Source organism: Haliotis cracherodii, unplaced genomic scaffold (genome assembly GCF_022045235.1).
Source record: "Haliotis cracherodii isolate W230 unplaced genomic scaffold, xgHalCrac1.p SCAF_9, whole genome shotgun sequence".
NCBI lineage: Eukaryota > Metazoa > Mollusca > Gastropoda > Lepetellida > Haliotidae > Haliotis > Haliotis cracherodii.
The window spans coordinates 13582384-13601939 of record NW_027266343.1 but is presented as its reverse complement, the minus strand read 5'-3'; the positions used below and the strand labels follow the sequence as shown (position 1 = coordinate 13601939).

Sequence of the window (19556 nt, the reverse complement as noted above, 5' to 3'; positions counted from 1 at the left end):
ATAGAGGCAGCCATTTTATGACTGTAACGCGTCAACCGAAATAAATATGGACTGTCCCAAGTTCGAATTATTTAATTTGCTCCGAAGCTGTCACCTCTGCTTTACTGTCCCAGAGATATCAAATGTAACCACATTAAGTACTGGCTTAAAATATATGCCTCAAAGTGGAATATTATGCCACAAAGTGAGATTGACCAATCAGAGAGCAGAACTACTGACCCCCACATGAGCCCGTATACCGTCAGTAAAAATCCAAGATGGTTGTTACTGACCTAATATGGGACGTATACCGTCAGTTACAGCCATTTTTGGATTTCACATGAACATTCTGGTAAAGAAATTCGTTATTGGACACTGTTTTGTGTTTAAATATAATTAATTTTGATGTGCAAGGACGTTAATGTTTTTTGGATCACGTTCGTAACTTTAATATAGATTATATAAAGTTAAAATTATCAAAAAGGTTTGGCCTCTGAGGTTGGAGGAGTAGTCTCCCTTTGACCCTTAACGTCTTAGGATGTACGTGTTAAGTTTTAAGTTTTAAGTTGTGACATGATATGTGCGACAAAGATACCAAACTTTTAGGCAAAATAAATTCGTTATGATGTCTTTAGTTGCCGTATACGGTGTCATATTAGATTAGCCAATAATTATGGGGCTCGTATGACGACTCGCCCAATATATTTCTGCTAACCTAATATGACAACATATACGGCAACTAAAGACACCATATGTAACTAATAATATCAACCCCCGCTCCCTTTCGGGTCCACTCGGCTTATTCCGTATCTTTGTAGTACCTCGGGCAGCAATAGAGTATGGTATCACTGTGATCCGGGCAACTCCTTATCCCGCTGCTAATAGTACGTACGATATGACGCCTGGTTTTGTATGACAGATTATAGATTATTCTATGTTTAACATTCTTATATGCTTTATATTTAGTTTGATGACAGAAGCAAGCAAAAACAATGATAGAATGCCTCCAAGTGTGTGTCACAGACACCACGAAACGAAACACTGACCGAGGTCCTATTGGACTAGAATGGGCTCACGTGGAGATGCTGGTGCCGAACAGTTCCCCAGGGCTCACGCATATGGTCACAGTTTATTTGTTTGTTCTTTAACGCTGCACTCAGCAATATTCCAGCTATATGACGGCGGTCTGTAAATAATCGAACCTGGGCCAGACAATCCAGTAATTGACACGGTGAGCATCGATCTACGCAATTGGGATGCGATGACATTTATCAACCAAGTCAGCGAACCTGACCATTAGTGGCCTTTTACGACAAGCATAGTCGCCTCGTACGACCAGCATGGGTTGCTGAAGACCTGCTCTAACCCGGATCTTCGCTCGTATGAGACAGGTAGCGGTCTGAACAGGTAGCGGCCTTGGTTAACAGCCTAGATACACTCGCGGATAAGAGTGGCAATACAACTAATACATTAAAAGTAGTCTGTGGTATTTATGCTATTAAGGCACGGTTTAAGCACACAAGGGGCCACTATGCAAAACAAACCTGTGTCCTGTGACGGCGGTCTCTAAATAATCGAGTCTGGACTAGACAATCCAGTGATTGATACCATGAGCATCGATCTACGCATTTTGGATACGATGACATGCATCAACCAAGTCAGGGAGCTGACCACCCGATCCTGTTAGTCGCCTCTAACCACAGCTATAGTCGCCTTTTATGGCAAACATGACACAATGGAGGAAAATGGAGGGTAATGGTATTATACAATTAACTAGGTTAACAAACCAATACCAATTACTGCAAAGTAATTACAGTGGCAGTACACAATAGAATAGCAGTACATACTTCAATGGCAGTACACAACAGAATGGCAGTACATAATTCAATGGCAGTACACAACAGAATGGCAGTACATAATTCAATGGCAGTACACAACAGAATGGTAGTACATAATTCAATGGCAGTACACAACAGAATGGCAGTACATAATTCAATGGCAGTACACAACAGAATGGCAGTACATAATTCAATGGCAGTACACAACAGAATGGCAGTACATAATTCAATGGCAGTACACAACAGAATGGCAGTACATAATTCAATGGCAGTACACAACAGAATGGCAGTACATAATTCAATGGCAGTACACAATAGAATGGCAGTACATAATTCAATGGCAGTACACTACAGAATGGTAGTACATAATTCAATGGCAGTACACAATAGAATGGCAGTACATAATTCAATGGCAGGACACAACAGAATGGCAGTACACAACAGAATGGTAGTACATAATTCAATGGCAGTACACAACAGAATGGCAGTACATAATTCAATGGCAGTACACAACAGAATGGCAGTACATAATTCAATGGCAGTACACAACAGAATGGCAGTACATAATTCAATGGCAGTACACAACAGAATGGCAGTACACAACAGAATGGTAGTACATAATTCAATGGCAGTACACAACAGAATGGCAGTACATAATTCAATGGCAGTACACAACAGAATGGCAGTACATAATACAATGGCAGTACACAACAGAATGGCAGTACATAATTCAATGGCAGTACACAACAGAATGGTAGTACATAATTCAATGGCAGTACACAACAGAATGGTAGTACATGATTCAATGGCAGTACACAACAGAATGGTAGTACATAATTCAATGGCAGTACACAACAGAATGGCAGTACATAATTCAATGGCAGTACACAACAGAATGGCAGTACATAATTCAATGGCAGTACACAACAGAATGGCAGTACATAATTCAATGGCAGTACACAACAGAATGGTAGTACATAATTCAATGGCAGTACACAACAGAATGGCAGTACATAATTCAATGGCAGTACACAACAGAATGGCAGTACATACTTCAATGGCAGTACACAACAGAATGGCAGTACATAATTCAATGGCAGTACACAACAGAATGGCAGTACATAATTCAATGGCAGTATAAAATACAGTGGCAGTGCTTATAGCAATAAGGACAAGGATGATAACAGTCGCTAAGTAGCAACAGTGGTCAAGCTTCCAAAATAGGCCTTGGCTGGATATCCAGGGTGAAAATAATGATCTCCACATCACCGCTGGTCTTGATATGAAATGTAATTTTATATTTGAGAGGCACGCATATGCACCCTCATAAAGTCTGAAAACCTCCTAGACGTTTCTATACAGTGTTGGACGAGTCTAACTGTTTCAGCATATTCTAGATTTCACTTGACTCCAAAAAAGCATCTAAATATTGTAACTGCCACACTACATTCCTGACAACTAATCATTGTCAAAACATAATGCTATGAACTGCTACTGAATCTCAACAGAAATAATGTAATACAATAATAAATAATTATCACATAACGCACTACTAAATTGAATCGTCGCGAGACACGACCAATACCACCAGAAAACCACTACCATTTGGAATCGTCGTAAGACACACCCCAATGCCACCAGAGAACCACTCCCAAATTGAATCGTTGTGAGACATACCCCAATACCACCAGAGAACCACTCTCAAATGTCTTCTTAAAGTGGTATTTATCAGTTCGTATGATCAAGAAGGAAGATCGTTTTATCAATATACAACTTCGACGTCTCGGCGTAGATACTAATTGTTTACACCATTATAAACAGAACAAAATACAACAAGAGTCATCAGGATACGAATACACGAATACGGTTGATTCTTACAAATACTAGAATATGAAGGAAGGCTGGGGAAGTAGCGAACAAATATACAAAAACGTTGAGCATACATGGACTTCGAGGGGAGCGAGTCCGGCTGGGGCATGATATTGATATTCCAGTAACAGGTGAGCAATGGAATCAGGTTGATAGCAAGATGGGCATGTCAGAGGCGTGAGATGACCACTTCAACTTTCCTTGTATAGTTATCGACCGATCTTCCTTGTGTCCCACTGGGTGTGCCTTTGTTTGGCTATGGAGGCTATGACTTTGCTCTTTATCTCTAGTTTGTTGAAGGGAATGGTCTAGAGCTAGCTTCGCCAGTGTGACACCTTTTTCATTTCCATGAATGCCTGTCTACATGAGACGTGATCCATGTGCTTCCCTTGGTTTTGTGTATTCGTATTGAATATTATTGACTGTGTTTGGTCTCATTGCCGCTGATGGCTTGTAGCGTTGTTGTACATCTTCCCGAGGCAAGAGAGTTAACTGACTATAAAATTCCAGTTTCCACCCTTACCGAACTAGGCTGGTATTATTGAGTTACATTTTGGCTGGACTAACGAGTCTATGCATAGTCCAATCAAAATCGCGCAACGAAATCGAAATCCGGTTCATAAACTGCCGTGCTGATTTCGGTCGATTGCAGGATTTGCAAAGCATGTGCGAACTCGTTGTCAACAGATGTTTTCCAAATATTTCATGATTATAATAAAGGTGCTCATGTGATTTGATTTGATGGTGGAAACTGGACTTTTAAGGTCAGTTAACTTTCTTGCCTCGGGAAGATGGTAGTTGTAGCGCAGCGAGCCTGACTGCCTTTGCTTCCGGTCGTTCCTGTATGAGTTTGACTGCATGATGAAATGCCTCCAATTTAGCACTTACCACCAGGCAGGCAGACTGAATGTGCTTGTGGTTTAGATATATGGATCACGTACTTAAGAAATGTAGTGTACCTTTGCATGTGTTTCCGATGGGTTCCACCGGTTGGGCAGGATACGTTCACCTTTTCCCGAGCACCTGGTATCATCACTGGTTGATAGTGACTCATAAGCTCATGTTCATGATATAGTCGGAATCGTACTGTCGACTCTGTTTAATCAGAGATTTCTTGTGAATATGGAAAGGGTTTTGTTGTTCTTATTGACAGTTTCTGTCAGCTACACAAGTTCCATGATGATGACTGTCTCATTTTAATCAGATCTTAAAGTTAAGTGCCAGCAAAACCTAAGGGATCGACCATGTTATAGTGGGATGTATGGGATGGGCGTGTGTTTGATTTCGAAACTAGAATACCAGATCTACCTATAATGAAAACGTTGACCCTAAATATTCTTTGAAAACCGACCTTTCAACAATGTATTTGTTAGTTTGTTATAGAAACATGTGGGATGTTCCTGTGCCGCCTGACTGGTGAAAGCACTGTGTAGAAATTTCCAGTTGCTTGTTAGGTTGTATATAAGGAGACGCGTGTTAACGGATCTCTCGCGCATTTTCATCACATCGTAACCAGCTTTCATGTGAGGATCGCTCATCTTCCCTGATTCCCTGCCTAGCCTATCTCCGAAGCTTGACCACTGTCGCCGATGGGTGAATATATATAATTATAACTGACTTTTGCGATCACCACGGTATTTTTTTTATTTGATACTGACCACTGCCATCACATTATTACTGTCATACTGTCATTGAATATTGTGGAATGTACTGTCACTCTATTGTGTACTGCCATTGTAATTGCTGTGCAGTAATCTTTGTTGATTTGTAAACCTAGTTAATTTTGTAACACAATTTGTAATAATGTAAACCATTTGTTGGTTGTTTGTTGGTTTCACACTGAGTTCGTTCACGTAGAGATTTCTGGGTTAATATATTGTTTCAATTTTGGAATCGACAGGTAACAATAGTGATATATTCATTGTCACTTGTGCTTGTTACTTCAAGCTAAGTGAAAGAGCTCGAAACAAGTAAATACCCCAAGTAAGTTGACATTTAACGTTCAGCATAACAGTACTTATTAAATCATAACACTTTACACAGGTCTCAAGAGAGTTTATTTTTCTTGAAGAAGCCAAAGAAAGGGTTCTTTCAGAATTTCGTCATGTCCATTCGTGGAATATCACTACAGCTGACGCGAGGGTTGCTGAAAGACAGAAATCAATTTTGCAGTTAAACTCCGTCTCACTCTTTCTCTCAATGGATTTCCTTTCTTACATCAATAGGAATCTAAGGTTGGCCATTGCATTCTGGTGATGTTTGCAGATGGAGGTAGTCACTTACAATACGTGCTCTGTGGGCACGAGCGTTATCGTCTTGAAGGACAAAAAGTGAACCAGCATTCTAATTTTTCATAACAATATGGTATGTCAAATTTTATGACATTAAATAAAGATAATCTTTCTTCGATAAGAAAGTTGTTTGTTTCTGTTTGAAAATGATCGAGTGTGAACCAGACAATCCAGTGACTGATTATAATCATCGATCTTCGCAACTGGGACACGATGACATACATCAACCAAGTCAGCGAGTCGCGACAGTCGCCTCTTACGACAAGCATGGGCCCCTGAAGACCTATTTAAACCCGTATATTCAAAGGAAAATACGTAAGTAGAGGTGATGAGTCTTACTCAGTGCCCGGCTTCATGAAGACGTTCTCCTGGATTCTGCGGATGTCAGTGTTGTCACAGATGATTCGAGCAAGAGTCACCTTCTTCAGCTGATCTCTCTGTTCTGAGAATATGAGCATACACGCATACTCTTTAATCAAGAGTGAGAGATCAGAGTTTGTCATAGACTTCTTTCTACATTTTCCTATACTACTACTACTACTACTACTACTACTGATAATAATAATAATAATAATGATAAGAAGAAGAAGAAGAAGAAGAAGAAGAATCATTTTCCACTTTTGCACACTTTTGTGTCTGATGATACTCTTGTGAAACGTTTCAGAAGGCTTTCTGTTTGCTGCCCAGGACCAGTCACTTTCCACTCGAAACCGTCAATGTGTGATTTTGCATCAAAATGTAAAATATGAAATGTAGATTATGCAATGAATTTAACGAAACTGTCCAACACATTGTAAGTGGATGCCCAGCTTCGACACAGACACAGTATCTAAGCGACATGATGGAGTGGCTCGATCATTTTATTACCGTCTTCGCCATGTTTGTGGGTTTGACACAGAGGTCCATCCATGGTACGACCCAGAATATGTAGAGGGCGTCATGGAAAATGAGAAATACAAAATTCTTAGGAATATACAGCCTCAGACATATCCAGACCAACAAACCTGATCTTGTCCTTTTTGATTAATCCAATGAAATCGTTTATATCATTGAATTTTCTGTCCCTGTTGACACTAATATGATTGACAACATTCAAGAAAACCGTGACAAATATACGGACCTCGCTTTCGAAATGTCACGCTTGCTTCCAAAGTACCAAATTGTCCGACTCCCCATTGTTCTTGGTGCCTTAGGTTTGGTACCTCTCAATCTGATGACTGACATTGGGAGAGTACCCAGGTTTGCTACCAGGAATACAGCCCTTCTGACAATCTGAGTAATGCAGAAGGCTGCAGTGATGGTAAGTCTTCACATTCTCCGAAAAGTTCTTAGTGGGTTCGACTAGGCAGGGATTCTGGGGAGAAGTCCCATTCGCTGTCTGGGCTGCGTGTAGAGGGGGCAAGGGCCCTGAGCTGATGATAAACCTAACCAGCCTAACTGTTCCAGGATCAACCAAACGATTAAACATTGTTTGGAACAGTTATTTAATATAAATATGTTTTAAGAGGTGTAAACACATTTCGGAACACCAGCGATGAGGTAAATAAAATATACCTCTGATCTTTGACATCACTTCTAGATATTTTCTGTAAACAGGGATTACTTCCGGTGTAACATTAAGTACGCGTTAATACTGGGTCTGAATACTCTGATTTCCCAGTCTAACGTGGTACCAAAGCCAAAGTTACAAGCCATATACGCCTGCAACGATCGGTTGAATGATGCGTTTCGATCAGCGTTTCCTGGTCATGCTAAGGGACGTAAATCTACCCATCGAGCACTCTACCACATAACACGGGGCCACCCGCATTCTATTTTGTCCAATCCCTATGGTGGAAACTGAACGTGACTAACTGCAATACATATGTGTACTTTTCAGATTTCACTGAAATAATTTAATAATACCTAACACGCATTTAAGTATTGAAGTAATGTAAAACATCTTTGGCTAGAAAGTCGCAAAGGCTGATAGTACGCCTGACAACTTTAGGGGGCACGGGTGGCAGATGTGCAGAGTTGCGTCCCTTGGGCACGCCAGAAACCTATGATTGTGGGTTTGAATCCCGGTTCGCCCCGATTATGTTTCTAGGGTTGTCAGCACCATACCCGTGCTCGTGGGTTTCACCGAAGTGGTAAATGTCTGAGACCTGCATCACTTCGGGCTTTCCTCCCACATTAAGCTGACACGCTGTGATATAACTGGAATACTGTTAAAAGCGGCGTTAAATCCAACTCACTCACTCACTCGCCTGAAAACTTTACCTTTGGTAAATCCAACTCTCGTGTTTTCTGTTTCCCAGAAAAACCTGTCGCCATACTTGATCCTCATGAACTGTTCCCCAATAAGACAAGCGTTGACATCACCGACAACGCCGTTAGGAACATTCCACTCCGAAATACTCCCGCTATACAGGTCGATGTCGTTCACAGATCTGGAACATGGATGTATCTCGTGTTTCTGGGACTTTGAATGTGAACAGATGTGAGAAAACATTTTGACATCGCCAAATATTCTCCTGTAACAAGGTGTTGTAGAACAGAGGTTAATTAATGCTTGTCGTGAAAGAAAGTATATATATGGTCAGGGTTTTTTCCGTACATGTCCAATGTAAATGTAAGTATGGCACAAACGAATACTAACTTGTAAACTTTGGCAAGATTTCTTCCAATTTCATTTGAGAAAACGTTGTTGTAAAAAGATTGGATTTGTGGCCGTTTACAGTACGCTCTCCATTTGTTGTACGCAGGGACGCCGTGGTCACGTCCACGTTGAATGTTGAGGCTGACGATGTCGTAACCGTCACGAACATTTATAGCAGTTTCAAACATAAAGTCAGTCATATCCTTCGAGAACCACGCGTCCGTCCTTTCGTTGACACCCCCCGTGATGGAGTTGAGGACGTCTTCCATGCTTTTATGTACAGCAGCTGTATTTGAGATGAGGTTTGCAACCGGCTTCTTCTGACCTCCGATGAACAGGTTCTTGGGCACCATAGAATGGCCGAATCGCATGGCGGATGTTGCAAAGGCGTTTGTTATCCTTGGGTTCATTTCTTCCTGGTATTGGTAGGCATTGTTGATCTCATAGATCTTCATGTAATCGGGACCAATTATGAGAGGCAGCCATTGCTTGTAGGTTATTACCTTAAACATAGACCAGTTTAGCTTTTGAAATATTCAACTCTAACTGCTAAAGGAACATATACACGTTCTGTGTTCATCAATGTAATAGGCGACCTTACTTGTAAACAGGTACCGGCTCGGGATTTCCCCATATGAAGCTGACATGACCATATATACCCCCCGCATTATTGTTCACAGCGGTGTTAACCCAAACTCACTGACTGACTGACTGTTTGTTTGTTTGTTGTTTAACGCCACACTCAGCAATATTCAAGCTATATGACGGCGGTCTGTAAATAATCGAGTCTTGACCAGACAATCCAATGATTGAAATCATGAGCATCGATCCACGCACTTGGGATACGATGACATGCATCAACTAAGTCAGCGAGGATGTTCACCCGATCCTGTTAGTCGCCTCTTACGACAAGCATGGTCGCTTTTTACAGCAAGCATGAGTGCCTGGAGACCTATTCTACCCCGGATCTTCTCGGGTCCACTGACTGACTGAGATCGTACAGATTGGATACGAGGGACCCGGATCCCGACAGGATTGATATGTATCGTCCATGTAAATATTTCTGATTTGCTGGAATAATTCATTGAGGATTTAAATAATACATTCAAAACATAAATAAAAATCGTAACTTTGTGTCAGATTTAATAATACCGTAAACAACGCTTATAACGAACACGCTTATAACGATCTGACGATAAATCGAACTGTTTTTTGGCCCGTCCATTTGCTGCATTTATGCTGTATATGTGCTTATAACGAACTACGGTTATTGCGAACTAAATTTAGTGGTCCCTTTAAGTTCGTTATAACCGTAGTTTACTGTAGTGCAAAAATAACCTGAAGCTCTGCAATAACAATTTTCTTGGTCGCTTTGAATAGCGTCTCATCGTTCCAAGTTGGGTGTCTGTTTGCAAGGACCCGGGCAATGCGGTTGTGTTCTCTCATGAAGGCGATGTGCAGGGCCGTTAGGCCAGGGAACACATTGGCCCTCCTGTCGCCTTGAACCGAGAAACAAAGTTAACGTTTCCTCATATATCATTGTCAAATAACAGCGACATAATCAAAAGTGAGTGAGTGAGTATGGTTTTACGCCGCTTTTAGCAATATTCCAGCAATATCACGGCGGGGGACACCAGAAATGGGCTTCACACATTTTACCCATGTCGGTAATCGAACCCGGGTCTACGACGTGACGAGCGAACGCTTTAACCACTAGGCTACCCGACCGCCCCCATAATCAAAAGACATTTCTGCTAAAACCAGAGTCCTTTTTACGATTCCGACTATATCACAAGCATGTGTTTATGAATCACAATCACCTAGTGATGATACCAGGTGTTTGCGATAAAGGTGAGCGCATCCTGCCGCACCGGTGGCACCCGTAAAACATACATGCAAAGGCAAGGCAATAGTTCATCTGAAAACACACGGGATCATATGGTACAAGTCAAAATAAGGATTTGCATCGAACATCATTTTAGTTACTGATTTGGAAATGACCCCACTTCTGAGGCTTTGGGTGTTGTAACCCTGTTAACGCAAACAACTGCAGGCAACAGACAGATCCATGATCAAGGCAACACTTGTCCACATGTTTTGTTTTGTTTGTTTGTTTGTTGTTTAACGCTGCACTCAGCAATATTCCAGCTATATGATGGCGGTCTGTAAATAAACGAGTATGGACCAGACACTCCACTGATTGACATCATGAGCATCGATCCACACAGTTGGGATACGATGACATGCATCAACCAAATCAGCGAGCCTGACCACCCGAGTCTACATGTAGGAACGTGTACTTGTAGTAACGTGTATATAACTTCATATCAAATCGTGTTTATGTGAAGAGTTGCAAACGTTTTTTGTATAGAGGGTACAGATTGAAGTACCTGTCCAAAAGCAGTAGGTGTTTGGGTTATTTCCATTGAAGCAAGCAGTGGGATCACCAACAGGTGGAAAAGCCTTTCCGTTCTTCATTTTGAATTTGAGCAATCCACCTGATGAATTAAATATGTCGTTTTAATACCAACAAAATTCGGATTCTGGAAAATGTTATATCCCAAGTACTAAGCCGGAATAGAAGGTTTCTGGCGATAGTTAACGCTTTAAATATACAGACACTAATGGTTTTGTTTGTTTGTTTGTTGTTTAACGCCTCACTCAGCAATATTCCAGCATTATGACGGCGGTCTGTAAATAATCGAGTTTGGGCCAGACAATCCAGTGATTCAATATGGGGAATCGAACCCGGGCCTTCGGCTCGACGAACGAACGCTAGGCTACCTCATGCGCTTTAGTGTTGTGGAACGGAAATGCTGTTCAAGCGGCGATATATCCATCTCATTCAGTGGCGGACTTATACTTTACCGGTTTTCTTTCTAAGTGCATCTTCCAACTCGGGGTACGGCCCGTATACGTGTGATCCGTCGATGAAAGCACTGGCAGTAGTGTACGTCAGGCGAGGATCTGGAGAACACAAATATGATATAGTTCAGAAGGCAATGATATCACAGAATGATTACTTTGACGTTAAAAGTATGACAGATCAATGATCAAGGCAACATATGTCTTCATGTTTTGTTTTGTTTGTTTGTTTGTTGTTTAACGCCGCACTCAGCAATATTCCAGCTATGTGAAGGCGGTCTGTAAATAATCGAGTCTGGACCAGACAATCCAGTGATTGATATCAGGAACATCGGCCTACGCAATTGGGATACGAAGACATTCATCAACCAAGTCAGCAAACCTGACCACCCGATCCCGTAAGTCGCCTGTTACGACATGCATAGTCGGCTGTTACGGCAGCATGGGTTGCTGAAGACTTTGTGACTGTGTTATTGATATGTGATCTTAAATATTGAAGACATGAACCATTTTGTAAATGGATAGCAACTTCTTTATTCTTTCGGTCGTGTATATGGTGAATAGTTAATATTAATATTGATGATGCATGTGTTTAACAGAGGTAACGGTACTATGATACTGATGATACCGATGCAACGACGAAAATGCAAACTTTTAATGCCGTTGTCTTGTTTAATTGTTTATTCACGTATTAATAAATATGAATGCAAAATAAATAAAAAGCGTCACGCTAAACGTCGCGACTGAGGCGCGAACTGTTCGCGAGTTCGTCGCCATCGAGGTGAAGTTTGTTTTGAACGGAAGTGTATTTCATTGTCAGCCGTTTCTGTTTAGGAACGTGTATCTCACTGGCATTGGTTCCTGACCCGGGCACGGCCTCTGATCTGACGAAGCTCATACAACGGCCCTGCCTGTAATATCTGTCTTGGTTGGGTATGAAGATGGAGAAACACTCGGAGGCTGGGCTAAAACGTAGAAACATGTCAATGAAGCGACAAAACCCTTTTCATATCCATAGTCATCTCTGCATAAAGCAGAGTCGACTGTACGATTCCAAATATCTCATGAGCATGTGTTTATGAATCACTATCCAATAGTAATGATACCAGGGCCCACTTGCACAAAGCGATCTTAGCGCTAAGACTATTGTAAGCCTATGTTAAAGTATGGGAGTTACGATCATCTTAGCGCTAAGATCGCTTTGTGCAAGTGGGCCCTTGTGTTCGTGAAAAGGTGAGCGTATCCTGCCCTCCGGTGGCACCCGTCACAAACACAAACGAATTTGTACTTCTAATCTGAAGCCGATATCTAACACTGTGTGCTTTAAAGCGCATGTCAGATTAGTATGAAAGAACAGTCACACGTGACTAATCTGAGGCGTTTTCTACTTGACGAACCTCATTATTCATCACCACTCGCCCCTTTCCGTAACCTGCAAGAAGATGAATGTTATGTGCGACAATACGACAAACCAATCAGAATGCGCGTATGATTTCAAAGTCTTCGTCAACAAATCCCTCAGAAATAATTTTTGATTTTACATATGTCTTGCATCTAAAAATATACCCAAAACACAGTTAAATGTGTTCAATCATACTGTATAATTCCGCACGTCCCGATGTGCTATAAATTGCATCTGAAATATATATAATATATAGGGAAATATATGTGAACAATTACGCAACGAGTTGACAATTGTTTTAGGTATGCCCGTTTGCGCTAAGACGGAACCCGGTCGCAAAAATGGCCATGAGAGGGGCACGAGTCGCTATTCGGCTTGTCCCGGAATAACACGAGTTGGTCACGAATGCGGGGCACGAGTCGCTATTCGGCTTGTCCCGGAATAACACGAGTTGGTCACAAATGGGGCCAAATAGGCAGGGTAATTAGGAAAAGGGGGATAACTCGAAGCTAAGAGAGTCTTAGGTCCCCTGGTCACACGTAAAAAATAAAAGCAAATATAACATTCATTATTAAATTTTGATGATTTTTATGAATGAAGGATGTGAAAAACAGCTGTCACACAACGATTCTATTGAATCTAAAAGCGAAAGAGAATAGTGCAGCAATCGTTCGACATAGCAAGCATGATATAATGATATAAATTAATGCACAAAGCCTATGCAATGTACATGTAATGACAATTGTGAGATATTCCTGATAATATCTTTTGGCACAGATTACACAGAAGTACTAATTGGCTAGAACCCTGCACATTGGAATCAGTCATACTTTGTGGTGACGTCGGTGGGTTCCTTACAACAGTCAAGAATATCCCCTTCGGAATCTGGAACAGAAGAATGGCTGATGTCACAGTACTAATGGATCGACAGGATTATAAAGTCATTTTGCTTGCTTATTTCTTATTGTAATATTTATATGATTATGATAACTGAGGTACCCAAGTGTGGAGGTGGGGTGAAATGGGGTTTAACGTCGCGTCCAAGATTATTGCACTTATATAGCGACGTGCATCTACGTGTGTGTGTTTGTGTGGCAGCTCACTGAGATACCATGCCGCAGTTTAACATGAATGCCTCACTCAGACACAGTATACTGGCTCCGAGCCGACCAGTCCTTGTTTTAGCCCCTTAATGCCAAGCGCCAGACAGGGTACTAACAAGTACCATCTTTTAACGTCTTTTGGTATGACGCGGTCGGGGATCGAACCCCAGACCTTCCGCTCTCCGGGCGGACGCTCTACCACTAGACCACGTAATCGGTCTCCCCAAGTGTGGAACAAATGGCAGGATAACAATACACAAAATAATATTTAATGCGTTAAAACATAATCATTAGAAATAAAGAGTCGGTGTAAATCGAAATTCGAAATGGCGTCTACTGCTAAACTGAATAGAAAACAAAAAAAACATGATCACGACATGTCTTGAATGTATTACCATAACAAGGATGATTTAGGGATGGATATAAATAATGTATACCAAAATACCATATTCCCTAAGATATTTTGTTATACCTCTATTAAGAATGTTAAAAGGTCTACTGAATGGCTTCAAAATACATAATGGACCAGACCCAAAGGAGTATAATATATTGAATACCCTAAGAAATCTATCGATACCTTAACATACCTAAAGTGAACGATAACTTGGTTAAACCGTACCACGTGATGAAACAATACAATTCAACGTAGACCCCGAAATCATGTGACTGACCTCGAATATTGACTCGTCACATAATCAGTATTGACCTGTCACGTGATGAATATTGACTCGTCTGCTAGAAAACAAGATGGCGTCTGGTATGGACATTTTACGGTTCGCAGCTAACTTACTGAAACGTATCAGAAGACGGTTTGAAGACTTCATAAATTTTAAAGTGAACTTCGGTCGGTATAATAAAACGAATGATTTCTCTAGGCGAGTTCAATATGCGAAAAGGACCCTCGAACCCGACACCTTCGGCGGTCTAACCGGACCTCAGCCTGCGGCCTCGGTCTGGTCAGACTACCTCAAGGGTCAGGTCCTCGAGTCCTCGTTTTCTCTTACAGTAAACTACGGTTATAACGAACTCAAAGGGACTACTGATTTTAGTTCGTTATAACCGTAGTTCGTTATAAGTACATATACAGCATGACTACAGCAAGTAGTCGGGATCAAAAAGTAAGTTCGTTATATCCGTCAGTTCGTTATAAGCGTGTTCGTCATAACCGTAGTTTACTGTATTGACTTCGTCAAAAGTAATTATTTGTATAATAATATCCAAGTGTACCTGTCGTGTTTGGAGTCCCGACCATGTCGTGATTAATAAACTGTCCCCACTGCATCAGCATGAGGGAGTGTTCATTGTTCAGCACTGACTTATCACTGTGAACAGTTACGCTCACAGTCCTGGGATTTGGCAGCAGACCTCCATTGACCGACATCTGCCTTGGCGTCCCCTTCCCTACAGGAGACGATGCATAACTGGTATACATAAATTCTATACAATAATATATTCCATGGTTTCAACAGAGTCCACTATGTCCTGAAAGACAGACTAGGCTCGAAACAAGTGACAGTTCTAGCATTTTAGATCGACATAATTAAAACCCATCTATGTCCGACAACTATTTTATTCTAAATGTCACTTTTACAGCAACACAAAATAACGCCATGAAATGGACACCATGTCATGAATCATAGTCTCTAAAACAGTGAAAAATGTATATTGGTTCATTTAGATAAAGAGTTCACAATATTTATGAATTCTGATTTTAAAAACAAGTAAAAGATATCTTCGTTTTCAGACATGAAACGTTTAGTTCGGATAGATATGCGTATTCCCTTACAAACTATACCTAGGTCAAGCGTATATCTATTAAGATGTATATGATAGTAGGAGGGGCAAACCCGATGTCGTACCATCATCATATTCAGGGGGCAAAGAGCGGGCCAGTTTGTCATAGCTACTTCCCCAAACTGGCTTCTTCAGATTGTTGCAGTAGTTGTATTCTTCGCGATATTTACCCCATCGGTTGCATTCTTCAGACTGTCTTCTACAGCAAACAAAACCCGCAATCAACATAAAGTATAATTATTGAAATTAGTAAAGTTCGATGGGTCACAAACAATTTTAATTTGTCATGATGATTCTGCAACGTTTTTGTTAATGTTGACATCCCTGTTCATTTTCAATAAGTACAAGTGAGAAAACACTTTCCATATTCATAAGAAATCTCTGCTTCAAGCAGAGTCGATTGTACGATTCCGACTATAGCATAAGCATGTGATTATTAATCACTATCAAATAGTGATGACAGGTCAGGTGTTCGCTATAAAGGTGAGCGTATCCTGCTCCACCGGATGCACCCGTCACAAACACATGCAAAGGTAAGTCACTTGTTCACCTGAAACTAAAGGGAACATACGCTACACGACTAAATGGGGAATTGCATCGGACATAATTTTGCATCAAATTTAGAAATGATCTCCATATGTCTACCACAACACTTTTTGAAAGCTTTACTGAGGCCTTGAAGGTTGTAACCTTGATCAAATAACTTATGAGCAAGTGGACCGCCTCCGTGGTCTAGTGGTAGAGTGTCCGCCCGGAGAGCGAAAGGTCCGGGGTTTGATCCCCGGCCGCGTCATACCAAAAGACGTTAAAAGATGGTACTTGTTGTTACTCTGTCTGGCGCTCGGCATTAAGGGGCTAAAACAAGGACTGGTCGGCTCGGAGTCAGTATACTGTGTCTGAGTGGGGTATTCATGTTAAACTGCGACATGGTATCTCAGTGAGCTAGCACTATAAATTGGCATCAGTCCAGACTAGTACAATCAGCGACACAAACACACACACGTAGATGCACGTCGCTATATAAGTGCAATAATCTTGGACGCGACGTTAAAACCAATTTCACCTTACCTCACCTATGAGCAAGTATGACGCTGAAATGTTTGTAGAAAGAGCATGCTCGATTGTACCTAAAAATGTAGACACAGAAGGCTGGAACCGTTTATTTTGCCCTCGGCAGATGTTCGAGTGAGTGAGTTGTGTTTAACGCCGCTGTTAACATTATTCCAGTTATATCACGGCGTGTCAGCTTAATGTGGGAGGAAAGCCTGAAGTGATGCAGGTCTCAGACGTTTACCACTTCGGTGAAAGCCACGAGCACGGGTATGGTGCTGACAAACCTAGAAACATAATCGGGGCGAACCGGGATTCGAACCCACAATCATAGGTTTCTGTCGTGCCCAAGGGACGCAACTCTGCACAGCGAATCGCGGCGCCTTAGACGACTGGGCCACCCGTGTCCCCGGCAGGTGTTCGAGGTTACTAGCATTCTCTAGCGTTGACGTTGAGAGATTGCAAATACTTACATGTCTCATACAAGCACGTGATATTTCTATTGATGTCTTTAGTGTGTAGATGAAATCCTTCGAAACTCTCAGTCGTCTCTTACCTTTTTTTGATGCAACGTTTTGTATTTAGTTGAAAGGCCTTCGAAAAACTTACTTGTCTCTTACAAACACATGGTGTTCCGCATCGCCTCTGGTTTCTGAAACAGATTGATTCACTATCAACTTTAGTCATCAATACACAGGAGGCTGTTTATTATAAATATGTTCTTTGCAATTTTAATTTATTACATTAATATTATTACTATTATTATTTTATTATTATCATTATTATCATTATTATTATTATTATTATTATTATTAACAGATATGAAATGACAGATTTTCCTGAAATTAAATCAAATCATTCACAAATATCTTATAATGTTCAACATGATATGAAATAAGAAACGGCTAATATATTTGCTTTACAGCACCTCAAAGGACTTCAGTGCATTTTTTTGCGAACAGCGTATACTTCCTTTGATAAACACGTATACGTTTGCTTTTTACAGTAGCATCTGTACATGTCAGGAGGTGGGGTCAAATGGGGTTTCACATCGCGTCCAAGATCATATTGCACTCATATAGCGACGTGCATGTGCGCGTGTATGGCTGCTTGTACTAGTCCGGACTGATGCCAATTTATATTGCTAGCCCACTGATATACCATGCCAGCATGAAATCCCCACTCTAGACACAGTATACTGACTCCAAGCCGACCAGCCCTTGTTTTAGACCCTTAATGCCGAGCGCCAAACAGGGTAACAACAAGTATCATCTTTTAACGTCTTTGGTGTGACGTGGCCGGGGATCGAACCCCGGACCTTCCGCTCTCCAGGCGGACGCTCTACCACTAGACCACGGAGGCGGTACATGTCAGAATGAAGGGTGGATCTGGCCAATTGAGTTCCATGTTGAAAGTAAGGTGTAAGAGTTTGCTTGTGTGAAGTAACCTTACCAGCGTTTGGAAGCAGGGCTGACGCTATCAGTAGGCACAGAACGTACATACTTGTATCTTCCTCATGGAACTTCCAAGGTGACTGTTTAATTCTTATATGTTGTGGGTAAAGACAACATGGTCAACATAAGAATGGTCAACACAGCTGTCGTAGGACATCTATCCACGTGGGGCGCTAAATACACATGACCTGTCTACACTTACATGTACGCACATGACAATTGTTTCCATATTTGCTTTATACATCTTCACAAGTCCAAACATATACACGAGTTTGTTCTTAACAGATGTTTTCCGACAAGTAAATACGGCTCTTCTGATTGAAAGATGCATAGCATAATGAAGAGACACATGCCTTCGAAATGATACATACAACAGATGTGAATGTATGCTAAGGTTGAGTGAGTCAGTATGGTTTTACGCCGCTTTTGCAATATTTCAGGAATATGGTGAGGTACACCAAAAATGGCCTTCGGCGTGACGAGCGAACAACGGGCTACTCCACCATCCCATGTTTAGGTTCAAAATACATACATTTTATGCAGAAGTTCATATGTTCATACAAGCATTTCATGCGTCATACCAAAAAACATTCCAATATGGTACTTGTTGTTACCCTACCTAACGCTCGGCATAAAGGGGCACCAATGAATGGCCCGTAAGTAAACATACAGCCCCTGCCGTCGACGACACCCCTTATGCAGACCCAAAGGGTTCAATGATCAGGTTGTGATTTATACCAGTAAGTTACGGGTCTGATATCGATCAATAACCATCAAATCGACACTTTCTTTCCACCGATGTACCCACCTGAACTAGATGTAAAAGAGACCAGTGAGACAGGCTTATCTGTTTCATATTTAGTTCTATGCATAAAGATTCTCATCTTCCCGAGGCAAGAGAGTTAACTGACTATAAAAGTCCAGTTTCCACCCTTGCCGAACTAGGCTGGTGTTATGGAGTTACATTTTGTCTGGACTAACGAGTCTATGCATTGTCCAATCAAAATCGCGCACCGAAATCGAAATCCGGTTCGTAAACTGTCGTGCAGATTTCGATCGATTGGAGGATTTGCAAAGCATGTGCACCGCCAACTCGTTGTCAGCAGATATTTTCCCAATTCTTTCATGTTTTAATCAAGGTGCACGCGTGATTTGATGCATTTCGCTATGTAAGACCCGTTTTCTCACAATATAGATCTTGAGTTTTGATCAGATCGTCTTGACTGGGCGCCACCATTTTGTTTGAAGCAAACGCAAGTGATACGAGAGG

At 41.3% G+C, this 19556-nt stretch overlaps 1 protein-coding gene across 1 annotated transcript; it reads right to left on the bottom strand.

Annotated features, from left to right (window-relative positions):
* Positions 1–5743: 5743 nt before the first annotated feature.
* On the bottom strand, positions 5744–18354 carry LOC139452803 (salivary peroxidase/catechol oxidase-like). The gene is made up of 13 exons (XM_071234424.1): positions 18285–18354; positions 17442–17484; positions 15848–15981; positions 15216–15389; positions 13716–13770; positions 12333–12448; positions 11487–11585; positions 11009–11116; positions 9957–10117; positions 8619–9121; positions 8240–8409; positions 6317–6419; positions 5744–5832 (listed from the first exon to the last, which is right to left on the bottom strand). The coding sequence occupies exons 1-13, from the start codon at positions 18331–18333 to the stop codon at positions 5778–5780; spliced, it is 1770 nt and encodes a 589-aa protein (XP_071090525.1). The 5' UTR covers positions 18334–18354; the 3' UTR covers positions 5744–5777.
* Positions 18355–19556: the final 1202 nt, after the last annotated feature.